Genomic DNA, 14,204 nt, shown 5'->3' on the forward strand with positions numbered 1-14,204 from the left:
CATAAAATGCCAGGCAAGAGTACACCTGTCAAAAAGAGTAATTGCACTAGCTTTCACGATCAAATAATCCATATTAAACCGTGTAGTATCATAGCACCTTATCCGGCCACTATGGGCATTAACAAAAAAATATTAATGTAGCTTCTAGTACGCACATGTTAATTAATCAGTTTATTATGTTTGATGATGATATTATTATTATATATTAGATGTAGTATGTCTATGAAACTATGTCTTTTACTTTGTTACAACTTCGACCCGAATATGAATCTCACCACTTCCAGAAGGCACAAGAGGAAGCCATCCATCAAAGGATTTACCTTCATCAACGTATTCTGCTACTTGGAATGAAGCTTCACCGATATCATGATCAGTTAAAGTATTATGTTCTCTCACTACTAAATCGAGTACAGTCGTTCCAAAGACCTTTGTAACAAATGTCTCATTCCTAATTTGAATTCAGTGTTTAGCATATCTATATTCTCAATTATACACATATGTCTATGATTTTTTTTTTACCATTCAGGCTCGCAGGTTTTCTTGCATTGTTTTGTTTTATGAATCGTGTTCTTTCCATGGCGAATACGAACGTAAGAATCACATAACTTATCACGCTTGGTTGACTTCAAACCTCTTGCCCCAACAACACTGAACTTAATAGTCGCATTTTCTATCAATTGCCACACACAGTTAGTTAACATGCTAGTTAAATTTCCAGAGATAATTTAGTACTTACTGCCTCTATCTTCAAAGATAGATTTTGTACGATAAAGAGAATCATTGGAAGATAATACGGAATTGCTTACGACGCTTTGTCGGCTAGCTCTATCAGTGCTTACACTAGAGTTAGGGACAGGAGGCATAGGAGGCATGGGAGGCACAGAAGATGTAGTAGGGGAAGAAGGAACAGAAGGAGGAGCAATAGCAGATGAGGTCATATCAACTGAGGGCTTCTTGTTATTTCCACCAATCTTACCAAATCCACGACCAATAGCACCAATGCCACCACCGATGGCACCGATACCACCACCGATAGCACCGCCTACGATCTTTGCACCACCACCGACAGCACCTGTAACAGCTCTGCTGCCACCGGTAATTACCTTACCACCAGCACCGACACCCATTCCAACCATATCACCAGCCAGACCAGTACCACCCGTCAAGATACGTGTGGTGGAACCGAGGAGAGAAGTGCCTTCACGTTTACGGGCAAGCAATTGGGGTTCCCATTTCAAGCGCAATAAAATGTTACCACCACCACGAAGGGGTACATTCACTTCACTTGCAGCAAATGATTCCAGATCAGCAATAGGGATAGGACCTTCAGCCAATAATTCGTTCTCGCCAAATTGGTCCCAATCAAAAATCTTGACGTAGAATTTAGCAATATTACGACGAGAGATAGATGCAACAAAAGTTTCGTTTTTAAAAGTAGGGGCTAATTGTTTCTTGTAGGTTTCGGTCTTATAGACCTTTTCGTCATTGACACTAAAAACACAGTAGGGGTCACTCGTGCCAGATTTGTCGGCAGCTCTTAAACCAGATGCAGAAAGGGCGGTAACTGTCAAATTACCTTGATCTTTAAAATATAAAAAAAAGGTAAGCAATTAAAAGAATGTTCGATTCCTAATAACATTTAACTTACTTTCTAAACTTTCACTAGGGTCTAACTTGAATTGAACAACAGGAGTAAACTTGAAGCTTAAACGAATCGTGCCACCTGCGCAATCCAAAAGCTTATATTCTTGAACAACATCCGTAGCTTCCTTTTCTTCTTGGGGAGCAGGACGGTCCTGAATAGCTTTCACAATATCTTGCACACGACTAGTCCAGAAACCAATGCGATTCTCCTCATTGTCATCCTTAGCATCTCTGACACGAACAATAATGCGAGAGAGATCCATCTCTCTCACAAAAGCATCACCGGATTCATGGAAAGCCAATTTTGTTCCCTTAATATCACTCGTACGGAATTGTGCATCGTTGGAGTCGACCAAGATCTCAGCAACTGCTTTAGCGCTCTTGGGTAAAACAACCTCATGAATCTTGACAGACAAGACACCCGATTCGTAGGAAAGAAGGTCAATTCGTTTATCCTCTGTGTAGTGAATCGATTCGCCGTGGAGATCGACCAAAGGAGGACCGGTAGGTGTAACAGGTTCAGATACAGCAATAGGAGTTTCTTCCTTCTTCTTAGTATCTTTAGTAGTAGCAGCGGCTGCTGCAGCAGTAGCAGCGGCCTTTTCCTTGGCTTCCGATTCCTCCTTGGTAGCTTGATGTGCCAATGCAAGGGTGGGGAAAAATGACGCTTCGTAATTTAATTGACCTCTACCTGTCTTTCTTTCATGATTCATAAGTTCAGCAGTTCTAAAAATAGTTTTTTTTAGAAACAAAAAAAATCGAAAGTGTGCTTTGTTTCCTAATTTACCTACTAACGCCAGCAAGGCTTTCGTAAACAGTTTCGCCATCATCCGTTTTCTTTTCAACAGCAATATCCTTAATAAGAAGATCGCACATGCCCAAAAATTTATCATCCGAGATATCGTTCCAATCCATCACCTCTAACATCAGATCCTCACGGACAGAATGAATAGGCACATAAATGGCGGTGTCCCAAACGGGATTAAGATTATCCAAAATAGCTTCAGTTCGACCACGAGACTGTAAACCCGACATCACACGTACATAAGGGTCAGATTTGCCACCGGTTAATACTTCAACATTCTTAATGTTCTTGGCATTGTTCAATTTCACACGCACAACACCGATAGGATGTCGGTAGCTACCACGCGTCAATCCAGCAGAGAATCCAGTCAAGGGCACAGGTTTCCAAATCATATTCAAATGAATCTTGCCAGTACCGTCCTTAATACTCCACCAGTCGTTCTTGTCCTTTACCAATTGGTTTTCCATATCCATCAAACTGGATGACCATCTTCCTAAAACAGTGTCATCCCCGAAATCCACAGAGTTCATAATCGTCACATCCAGGTTCATATTGGCTTTGTCAGCAACAAAAACCTCGACAAATTTATTCCAGCGAGGATTGATACTACGCTTGAAAACATTTGTTCTAAGCTTCTCCTGTCCATTGACTTTGACAATAGCATAGGCATTCACGTCGCCACCATTTGATCCAATAATTGGGATACCACCCACAATGGGTAAACCACCCACGAGAGGAATACCGCCCTTCTTTTGGGTAACAGCACCACCGACATCCTTACAATCCAAAACGCTGAAGCGAACAATCCCGCTGTTCGATTCCACCGCAGGGATCACGGTACCGTCTTCCTTCTTTTCAGGCTTGGAAGCCGGGAAATAACGTACATCCGCCTTGATTTCACCCACAGGCTTACCGCTTCGAAGCACCACCAAGTTCAATCCTTCAATCGCATTCTGAGCCTCCTCCACATCCTTTAATGCCAAGTTGGCCACACCGATTTCAGCATCGTTACGACCCGAATTGCGATCCATGACTTGAAAGCAAAGCATATCATTGAGGTTGTTGAGTAACACAAAGTGGGTTTCATTCCATTTAGGGTTTTGCGAATTTTCAATGGCAGTTGTGCGGCCTAATTCAGGGTTGTTAATGTCACCGACCTTGAAACAGCAGTAAGGATCAAGGGAGCCGAAAAGATCATTGGCCTTGAGGCCATGGGCAGAGTAAATCGTGACAGCGAGCACACCGTTGGCCGAATCCAAATCAGCACCGCCAGCCATCATGGCAGCCACATCCAAAGTAAAGACGTTGGGAGCATACATCATGGGTCCAAGATTAGCATGAACTTGATCTTGAATAAATGTTTGTAATCCAGGAATCTAAAATAAGAATATATTTTTTTTAAATTAGCGAATTTAGGAAGTTTTTTTTTTTTTTTTTTTTTTTTTAAAAAAAAAAAAATAATACTTTAGAACCGTTACATTGTTAATATCAAAGCCAAAGGTGTCACCACCAACGGGCTTAAGAACATAATCGAAATGAGGTTTTTCCAAGAATGACAGCTCACATGTTTTAACGTGAGGCATTTCATTGAACAATTTAAGCTTGATTCTCATAGTGCCACTGAAGGCAATATCTTCGAGTAAGACAGGCATACCAGCACCAATCATACCCTTACCAACACGGATCGTAAGTACGATTTTAGGATTCACTTTGTTATCAGCTTCTCTTTTTGTCATATCAAGAACATCGTTGGGAATAAAAGAAAACTTCCAATCCATACACTATAGAAAACATTAACAGCCCATTCTTTTTTTTTTTTTTTTTTTTGTTGCGAATTTCAATACTTTACAACAATGTCGGGAGCAGAACCAGGATAAACCTTGATACCATCCACGCTAGGAGCTTTAGTACCAAGAGTGAAGGAACTCATACGAATTGAATCCAAAAATGAAGGGGTATTCTCTGCCAAAACAGTATCGACTTGGCCAATGATTTGAGCAGATAAAACAGGTTCGAAAATCAACCAAAATCGACTTAAAAAGAGGTTCATCCAGCCCACCGTTTCGATATCGGTATCGAGACGAGTTAAGCTTACTTGGCGAGACATATCATCGCGCGCATTACGTCTTGTACGCTTAATTGACGTACGATAGTATGTAGCTATACGAATAAAAGGAAGAAGACAGTTTAGCTTTTTAATACGATTTCTAACCACGTGTTTAGTGGAACACTTCTTACCAAAAAAGGCCCCTACAATCAAACAGGACATTAATCCCAACCTTAACTTGATCAGCAACCATGTAAAGAAGATGGCGACGAAAACAACACCGCAGTTATGATACCATTCGCCATAATATTTTTCAGAAATAAACTGAGCAATAAAATCATCCACCTCGCCATTCGACGAACGCGAGTTGTAGTACTTGTCTTTTATCTGCTCTTCAGTCAGTGTCTTTGAGAATTCCGCCATTGCTTTTTCATCGCCTGGGTTGGGGAGATTAGAAAAGGCAGTCCATCCGACGTTGTACCAATCCGGGATACCAGCTTTGATAGGATCCTCAACAAAACTACCAGGTGTCTTTTTAGTACTGCTGGACATGGACTTAGCATTTGTAGATGGATCGGCAAAAGCTTCGGCCACTTTTTGGTTATCTGTGGAACCAATATCTGTGGCAAGTGGCGATTTAAGATCCATGATTTTTGGCACAGGCACATCTTTCATCGCTTCGGCTTTTTTGTTTTGGGCAGACATGTCAGGGTCAAATGTATGGACTGGAGCGCCATTTTCGTTTTCTAAGGCTGTATGAACAGCTTGATGTAAATCATTCGACTCTTGAATTATTTCATCTTTTGTAGCATTTGCTATATTAGCGGCTGGGACCCCATCCGAAGGTATTAGTCCAGCCATTGTTTCTTCTTAATGATTATTCTAGAATAAAAAAAGAACAAAAAGAAACAAAAAAACAGCAATAATATAAAAAGATGAAAGAGGGAAAAGAATAAAAATTCACGACATGTTTGTTATAATAATTTTTCCCTTTTTTATAAAGTCAGACTGCAGCCATTAAAACGTAGCTGTTTAAAAAATTCCATGTTTATAAGCTTTACAATACAAACTATACACAGGTCAATAAATGGCTAACTAACAAATCAGATTAAAATCTAAATGATCGCATATAAAAAAAATAGATGTCAGGTTTCATATTTTAACAAGATGAACTAGTATCTATCATCTAACCTGAATTTGTAATCCTCAGAACACTATCTCTTGCTAAATCAATGGACATGAAGATATTCTCACACGATTTTACAAAAGATAAGCATAGACTCAAAGATTTTCATGAGAATTTTTATCTTTTTTGAATTGGACATGAATATAAAAAAAAAAAAAAAATTAAGAACAAAAAAACGATCACGCACTGAATACAAGATGTTGAGCATAATACGCTCAGAGAATACATCTTTTCTTTTTTAAAAACTACGGCTTTAAAAGGCCAAGAAACATCATTCGGGCATGTGGCCTAAAATAGAAAATGTGTCTCGCTATGTTTGACCTGAGTACAACTCAAATGATACGATTTAAACTATCTGGTGGTTTTTAAATAGATGTTTGCTTCGGCCATCATAAAAATTGTGTCACGACATATTTCGTACGATCATTCTGACTCCTGAGCCAAGGGAACATTCTTGCAACTGCCTCCCAAATAAAAATAAAAATGTGCACGGTGTTAAACTTGAGCTTCCATCAGATTTATCTAAACAACGAGACATTTTGGTAGGCAAAAAATATCTATTTAAATCAGCAGTTCACATTATATTGTAAATGAGGCATATGGTTCTATTATTTTTGGAGAACTAAAAGTGATATTAGTCTGTAATAAAGGGGGAGGGGGCAATAAATCTGTTGGCCTCCTTTAAAGACCATACTGCAATTACAAGCGATATTAAAAGTTAGATTTACCGACTTTGTTGGCACTGATTATTATTTGTGACTTTTAGTGAATCGTTAATAACTTTGCTTAAAAAAACGTAACAGTTGCAAAGACGAGAAGTCTCTTTTAAAAAAAGAGAAATAGTTAATTATAAAGGGTTATTTGTAAAAAAAAAAAAGCTTGACCCAAAATCATAATCAAAGCTACTTCCCAAATGTCGAAAAATATATATCTATCCTAAAAACTATTAGACAACTAGGGTAAAGCGTGAGCAGGAGTGTGAAATGTCCCAGGAGTCCAAGGCAATTATATCAAGCTTTATCACAGTCATTGTTGATGTCAACGAGTCAAGTGGTAGAAAAGATGTATAATTTGGTAAGAATGACATGTTTCCCTTGTTCAAAGTAGAAAGAAGTGTGGACAATACATGCAAAAACTAAGCCAGAGCAGGAGTTGTTGCTTTGCGATAAGTTAGGTGAGATACTAGCCTCACAGAGCTTGAATTATGTAGATGTTATAGAAGTTACTAGTGTCTCTTCCATTTGAATCCAGCACAATGTTTAAGAATTGCCGTGATCAAAGATTTAAAAGGATATCAAGTTTTGTTCTGAAAAAATAGCGACTTATTAAATATATAAGAAATTGTGAAGCTGACAGTTGGTGTTTAGCTGCTTACTTTACTAACTTGCTATCAGGGATATTGTTAGCAGCCGACATATGTTTATTGTGTCATGACAATGTATTGAGATAGATTTAAATATCGCTGTGGCAGCATAGTGATTTTGTAAAATTGTGACCCTGCGATATTGTTGATCTTTCTATCTCTTATTTCTTCTTGGGCATATGTATTGTCAGGCATATTGCTGATCTTACGTCATTTTATTTGTTATTATTAACCACCAAGCATTAAAATCGAAACAGCTGTTGATTAAAACTGACTTTTACGAAACATTTTTTTTTGAAAGACTTTGCTTATTTGGCTAATTTTCTATATAGGAGTATTAAAAAAATATGCTGATGATGCATTTACTGTCAGATATGTTTGCATTGGGTTTCTAAAAGAGAATAAAGCTTCTTTTCTGGGAAATATGCAAGTAAAAGACCCATAGAATGTTGTTTCTTTCAAGTGTTTTACCACGCAGGGATACTCCTACCTTTATTCGGTAGTTTTTTAATAGAGAGGTTAATTGGGTTAGCCTAAATAATTGTCTTTCATCCGTTCTTTCCATTAGTTTGAATAGAAATCGACGACTTAAATTGCTATGTGCAATGTTTACAAGCAAGATACGATGATATATCGATCGATTATCTTGATTAATTGATTCCTTTTTTGAATTTATGGTTCATAAAAATAACTGACACTAATTCAAATTTGCTAAGATTTGACCCTGATCGTAGTACAAAAATAACTAATCAGTTTAGAATAAGCTTTTCTCCTTGTTTGCTAAATCAATATACCTCCCTCGCTCTATTACAGCATTGTTTTTTTTGGCCTTGTCTCCCACACTCCTTTTTTTGTCACCCCTTGAATATTATTTGTGACCTATCTGGTGTACCAAGTACATATGGCGGGACGGGCGAAATAGCATTATCGTACTTTTATAATGACGGCACTTCAAAATACATTCTTCTTTTTATGGTAATAAACAACTTACATAGAACAATGCAGAAGAAAAAACAGTTTGTGTGTGTGTGTGTGTGTACAAAGGGGTAAAATTTCAAAGGAAACACAAGAAATCTGGTTTTGTTATCGCGATCTTACAATAAAGCACCGATCAAGTTTAGTGCATATACACATATGTGCTAATTTTATTTTATTTTAAAATCCAAAAGTGGTGCATAACTGGGGTATAATGTGGTATATGTATAATTATAATTTTTTATAATAATAATGAATGAATGGACGGTAAAGACTCGATTAGAATTGGTTTATTTGCGGCAGGCTGAAATGAAATGATATCCGGGGTGCATGGGGTTGCAAAAGTACGGTATTGATTGATATGGAATAATCTATGATCGAAAAGTGATTGTGAGTTGTAATAGTTGCGTTCCAGCAGTGGCTGGGGAATTGCGGGAGACAGTGTTCTTAAAGGCGGTAACATGATATGGTCTGTATATTGAGGCTCGTCAATGACATCTTCATATGTGGTTTCATGAGTTCGAATGTGTCGAATCAGTTCGTCCGAACGAGAAAACTTTTTATGACAACCAAGGTGAGTGCACGTATGAGGTTTTTCACCGGTATGTATGCGAATGTGTCTTGTACGATGCTCTAAGCGAAAAAAAGATTTGGAACACATTGGACATTTGTAGCGTCTTCGGGGAGTGGGTTTTTGGTGTGCGTGTTGGATTTGACTGAAAGTGTGAGTTTGAGGATAGAAGATGGAAGACATTTAATTCTTTATTTTTAAAAATTGGATAAGGACAAACATCATACATAAATGCTCGTCCTTTTATATATTTCAGAGTTACACACGATGCATATTTGTTTATGCCTAAATCTTTAATTTCGTTTTTTGGGGGAAAGCTCCTTCTTTGGTGAGTGAGCGTAATTTAGAATATTTAATTATGCTGAACGAACTCCGTTGTCATAGTTCTCACAGTGACAATCCGATTTAGTATTCCAGGAGTTTCACCCAAAAATAAATTAATTTTCTTCAAATACAACTTGATTTCCGTAGTGGTCATATAAAGTGCACGAGAGAATGTCAATCTAATATTGATCGAGAAAAAAAGATCCCCCCCCCCTTTTTTTTTATTGTGATGATTCTCCTTTGTACAAGCCGTCTACCAAAATAGGTTACATATGATGTAGCCTATGCCTCGTTCTAATTGACAAGTAGTCTAACAGAGAAAGGCTATAAAAATCAGTTGTCACTTACTTGCATTCTATTGTGAAATCATATTATCTTGTGTATCCAAGCGTGTGTGCGTCAATAGGTGTCACAGGACAAAACATGCTCCAACACAACAATTCCATAATAATCATAAATTAAAAATGTATACAAATATGTAAAAAGATTTCGAAAGATTTCTACGAACAACAAAGTTCTTTCAGCTTCTTTTGGGGGTAGGAGTAGATGCTGGTGGGAAAAAAGAAGGGTTCAAAACGAGATAATTCCGTTCACGTGTTTCGTACGCAAAGTAATAAAAATAAAAATAAAAATAAAAATAATAATAATAAAAAATAAAAAAAAAAAACTTGATGTTTATATCAAAGTTAAATACGATCTAATGTGTATACCCCAGACATGCCACGCAAAGTTTTTTTTTCTCTTTTTTTACATGTGTAATAAATTCATAACATAGTCGCAATAGTTTGTATATATATTTTTGTACGTATATGCAGTGTTAATTTCAAGAATTAATCCATGGGTTTCTACGCACAACCCCTTACCAATTTTCTCCCTGTTTTCCATCCTTCTAACCAAACTTAATCATATTCTCCTTGCCGGATGAAAGTGATCGGACACTACCTAATGCGCATATTATTTATTTGTGCATCTTTCGATTATGTTTGTTGGCATTAATAAGCACAAAATAGTAACCTAGCTAAATAAACGATTGAAGTGATCGCAAAAAAAAAAAAAAAAAAAAAAAAAAAACTTGACTAGGATCAATCGGACATAGCGTATAAAAAAGTGCGCGTCTATAAAGTTTAATCCCTGCTTTTTTACTTTAATGGGGGCTGGGGAGAGGGAGAGGGAGGGGGGTAGAACAAACATTAACAAATCTTTATAATTTCATTTTTATTAAAGCGGAATATAGTATAAAATCTAAGGAGTACATCTTCCAGTGAAACGAGGATAAAGACTGCAGTCACGTACAGTGTAACGGTTAAGAAGCCATGCAAGGAAACGCTCGACACCAAGACCGTAACCACCGTGAGGGGTGGTACCATATTTACGTTGGTCAGTGTACCAATAATAAGGTGCGGGATCAATGCCGGCTGTACCGTATGCTTCTAATAATTCTTCAGCGTTGTCCATTCTCATACTACCACCAACAATTTCACCAACACCTGGCATTAACACATCAACACTCTCGGTAACACGTCTATCTCCGGGAACCTTTTGCATATAGAATGCTTTAATTTCAGCTGGGAAATGAGTGAGGAAAATAGGACGACCAATCTTATCTGTCATGGCACGCTCAGGTGCTTCAGGAATATCTTCACCAAAAGTATAATAGGATCCGTCTTCCTTCTTGATTTCGTTTTCTTTAAGGTAAGTGATGGCATCTTCATACTTCATACGCATGAAAGGACGAGAAGGCTTGACAAAATCGGGGTTCAATTGCTTGATTAATTCGGCAGTCTTTTCATCAGCTAAAGAACGATCAATCACGAAACAGATCATGTTCTCAAGATGCTCTAATAAATCATCGAATTCGACAAAGGCCATCTCAGCTTCTAAATGGGAATATTCAGACAAATGTCTACGGGTGTGGGACTTTTCGGCACGGAAAGATTCAGCAAGACAGAAAACGTCACCGAGAGAAGGAAGACAAGTTTCGAGATAGAGTTGAGAAGATTGGGTCAAATAAGCGTTCTCGCCATAGTAGTTGAATGAGAATAAAGTGGAGCCACCTTCAACTTGGGTTTGGACCATACAGGGAGGTGTAACTTCTGTGAAGCTTTCTTCATCATAGAAAGCACGGAAGGATTTGATAACTTCAGCTCTGGCTCTGAGGACAGCAGATGCAGTCTCACCACGGAGAACAAGATGACGGTTATCCAATAAATAATAAGGATCGGCATCAGCAGTAACCTTGTTACTGAAAGCATCATCACCACCGGGTGCCTTACCAACGATTTCCCAGTAATCAGCAACTAATTCATGGTTACCAGGAGCGGTCTTACCCTCAGGAAGTTCGTTAATAACACCCCAAATAGTAACAGTAGATTCGATGGAAAGGGTGATAGCATCGTAGTTGTGACACTGGATTAAAACAAATGATTAACGTTTTATCCCACATTCAAACACAAACAAATAACTTACCAACTTTCCGGTCAAAACACATTGTAAATAACCAGAACCATCACGGAGGATGATAAACATCATATCCTTACCTTGGACACGAAGACGATGTACCCAACCAGAGACCTTAACACGCTTAGTTCTGTTTTCAGTGGATTGACGGATCTTGATCTGTACACGAAAAACCAAATATTTAGAAACTCTCGCACTTTCTGACGTACACACACACATATCGAACAAACCTTTTCAGCCTTAGGAAGAGACTTATCTTCAACAAGAACAATAGACTTGGCGTGTTCAATAGCCTTGGCCTCAAGTTCAGCCTTCTTCTTTAAATCATCGTCTTGCTTCTTTTGTTGTTCTTCGAGCTTCTTTGCCTTCTTTTGTTGTTCGGCAAATGCCTTTTTGGCCTTCTTTAAAGCGGCACCAGAGATATCTTTATAACCTTCGGCATCTTTTTTAACTTGGACTTTAATGTTTTCACCCTTGGATTCGATTGCTTTAAGGACTGTCTTAAAAGGTGCAGTTTCAGCACCGGTACCGGTAGTATCGTCACCAGCAACTTCGTCAACGAATACACCTAATAAATACTACTGTCAATACTTTTTTTTTTCGTGTTTTCTAAGCAAAATCCATACTTTCAGCAATACTGAGTTTTTGTGTAGCTTCCGCTATTTGAGCAGACATGTTTTTTTTATTTATTTAAAAAGAAAATAGAATAAAAATAAATTGAACCAGGGAACCGAAAAATCATATATACTGGGTTTTTTTAAAAAAATAAGCCACGATATATTATGACACATCGTTATGACTGCTTATTCTTGGGTCATGCACCTTCTCATGTTATCTTCGCATTCATTTACGGGAATTTTGGTAACCTTAGGTCAATATGAGTCAGTCAGACACTGTCGAAATTTCTGGTGACCATCTACCTACATTAGACCATGTAACCGCATTGGTACAAGATGACGGTGCTGGAGCTATTACTACCTTTTCTGGCACAACGAGAAACGTATTCGAAGGTACCTTTATAAAATACACTTCTATATTCTTGTGAGTCTTGATACAAAAATTACACTTTAGACAAAGTTGTTGTAGAGTTGGAATATGAAGCATATATACCCATGGCAAAAAAAGTCTTATTAGATATCATTAAAGAATCCCGAGCGAAATGGGATTTAAAACACGTCGCCATATTTCATCGCACAGGTGTTGTGCCTGTTGGTAAAACAAGTGTGATTGTTGCCACCTCGTCAAAGCATAGAGCTGATTCGATGGATGCAGCCAGGTACCTTATTGATGAATTAAAAGACAGATGCCCCATTTGGAAAAAAGAGGTATACGAAAACGGGAGTGTTTGGAAAGGTGCATGTTCCGGCCAGCATAATGCCCAGAAATAGCGTGTCGTTCTAGAAGGAAAATAAAACAAGATAGTGTTTTCTATTCAATCACTATCGGCTAACTCTTCTGTATACCTGTATATGCTTTAAAAGTGTAGCGTTTTCGTAAAGCCAAAAATAAAAAAGGTGGCATTTCTTTCAATGAAATAATCATTTGCAATGCTCACAGTCAAAATTAGTCTCAACCAAAACATGCATTTAAAATGATACAAAATTGGGCAATACACGATTCCTGTAGGTAATTGTAAATATATATATATATATATATATATATTGGAAGGAATACTTCATAGCTGTAAATAAGTAGGGCGCTCAATTATTTTCAAGGACAAAGATACTTATATACAGTATTATCACTTTTAATTCGGACAAATGAAAATTATTTTCAGACAAGCTCAAAAAAAAATTCAGACTAAAAAAAAATATTTTCAGACAAACGTAAAAAATTATTCAGACAAAGAGAAATTATTTTCAGAAAAATGATAACAAAAATTCAGACAAGTGAAAGTTTAAACTAGTTTTGATTCTTTGTTGAGGCATTTATCCCAGTACGTTTCAGAGTGTCGTATCCAACCATTACAATCTTCCGTGGTAATAGTCTCACAGGCTGCCTTGATTCTTGGGGTTAAAGTGTCCAAAGTTGAAAGCGGATTTCTTTTGATGTGCTTCTTGATCTTGGACCAGCACTCCTCAATAGGATTTAGAAATGATGAAAAGGGCGACATGAGCAAAGGTTTATAACCTCTACTTTCGATTTATCCTTCACTAAGCAAGGTTTGAGTATCTCCAATGATAGTCAAATTATGCTTTGCCCTCCTCATGACCACCGAAAAAATGATTGAGCTTGACATATGATGTACAGTGTAATTGCAAACAAATATAAAATTATATTTCTTTGCTATTCTTAAAACTACTTCGAGCTTAACACTATTTAAAGAAAATGAACAAGAAGGTGTTTATCAAGAGGATGGATTTGAAGCAATGGATTTTATTAATGAGATAGAGAGCCCCAAAAGACAGTAATGCTGACTTCACTGGATTAATGGCAGGCACGTTAATCATCAATACGTGATGAATTCACTTCCAGAGATATCAGGGAAATTGACGTAGAAATCCAAGAGAACAATGGCTCGAAAAATAGTCTTAGACCGATGTGGACTACTGAGTAGTTGTATATTTGTAGTTGATATCATTATGAGACCACCAACAGATAGATCGACTAAAGGAAACACAATAGTAGTTGAAACACCAACCTCCAGGGCTATAATTCAACGATCTTAATTGAAAACATCTGTAATCGGCGTTGTGAATATTGAGATTAGAGTACCTGCCACAAAGCCAAAAAAAATTTAAGCTAAACGCCTTTCCGCTGTTAACATAAAATAAGCTCATAGCATAAATCGGCAGGGGTTTTCTACATGTAATCAATCAGTCTGATTTTTTT

The 14,204-nt window shown here is 37.5% G+C and overlaps 4 protein-coding genes across 4 annotated transcripts; 1 reads left to right on the forward strand and 3 right to left on the reverse strand.

Annotated features, from left to right (window-relative positions):
* Positions 1-111: 111 nt before the first annotated feature.
* Positions 112-5,455, reverse strand: EV154DRAFT_320101 (C2 domain-containing protein). The gene is made up of 8 exons (XM_051594945.1): positions 4,688-5,455; positions 4,299-4,609; positions 3,928-4,230; positions 2,432-3,825; positions 1,649-2,370; positions 737-1,582; positions 520-670; positions 112-448 (listed from the first exon to the last, which is right to left on the reverse strand). Exons 1-8 carry the CDS (start codon positions 5,355-5,357, stop codon positions 238-240), a joined length of 4,608 nt encoding a protein of 1,535 aa, XP_051454566.1. The 5' UTR covers positions 5,358-5,455; the 3' UTR covers positions 112-237.
* Positions 5,456-8,118: 2,663 nt separating this feature from the next.
* On the reverse strand, positions 8,119-8,802 carry EV154DRAFT_518476 (uncharacterized protein). The gene has a single exon (XM_051602625.1). The coding sequence runs from the start codon at positions 8,772-8,774 to the stop codon at positions 8,262-8,264; it is 513 nt and encodes a 170-aa protein (XP_051454567.1). The 5' UTR covers positions 8,775-8,802; the 3' UTR covers positions 8,119-8,261.
* Positions 8,803-10,066: 1,264 nt separating this feature from the next.
* EV154DRAFT_469344 (uncharacterized protein) lies at positions 10,067-12,090 on the reverse strand. The gene is made up of 4 exons (XM_051597823.1): positions 11,999-12,090; positions 11,603-11,940; positions 11,382-11,531; positions 10,067-11,321 (listed from the first exon to the last, which is right to left on the reverse strand). The coding sequence occupies exons 1-4, from the start codon at positions 12,045-12,047 to the stop codon at positions 10,158-10,160; spliced, it is 1,701 nt and encodes a 566-aa protein (XP_051454568.1). The 5' UTR covers positions 12,048-12,090; the 3' UTR covers positions 10,067-10,157.
* Positions 12,091-12,946, forward strand: EV154DRAFT_518481 (molybdenum cofactor synthesis protein 2 large subunit). Its single transcript, XM_051602626.1, has 2 exons — positions 12,091-12,382; positions 12,444-12,946. Exons 1-2 carry the CDS (start codon positions 12,250-12,252, stop codon positions 12,758-12,760), a joined length of 450 nt encoding a protein of 149 aa, XP_051454569.1. The 5' UTR covers positions 12,091-12,249; the 3' UTR covers positions 12,761-12,946.
* The last annotated feature ends 1,258 nt before the right edge of the window (positions 12,947-14,204 follow it).

This window comes from Mucor mucedo, assembly GCF_025094135.1.
Source record: "Mucor mucedo strain NRRL 3635 chromosome Unknown EV154scaffold_90, whole genome shotgun sequence".
NCBI lineage: Eukaryota > Fungi > Mucoromycota > Mucoromycetes > Mucorales > Mucoraceae > Mucor > Mucor mucedo.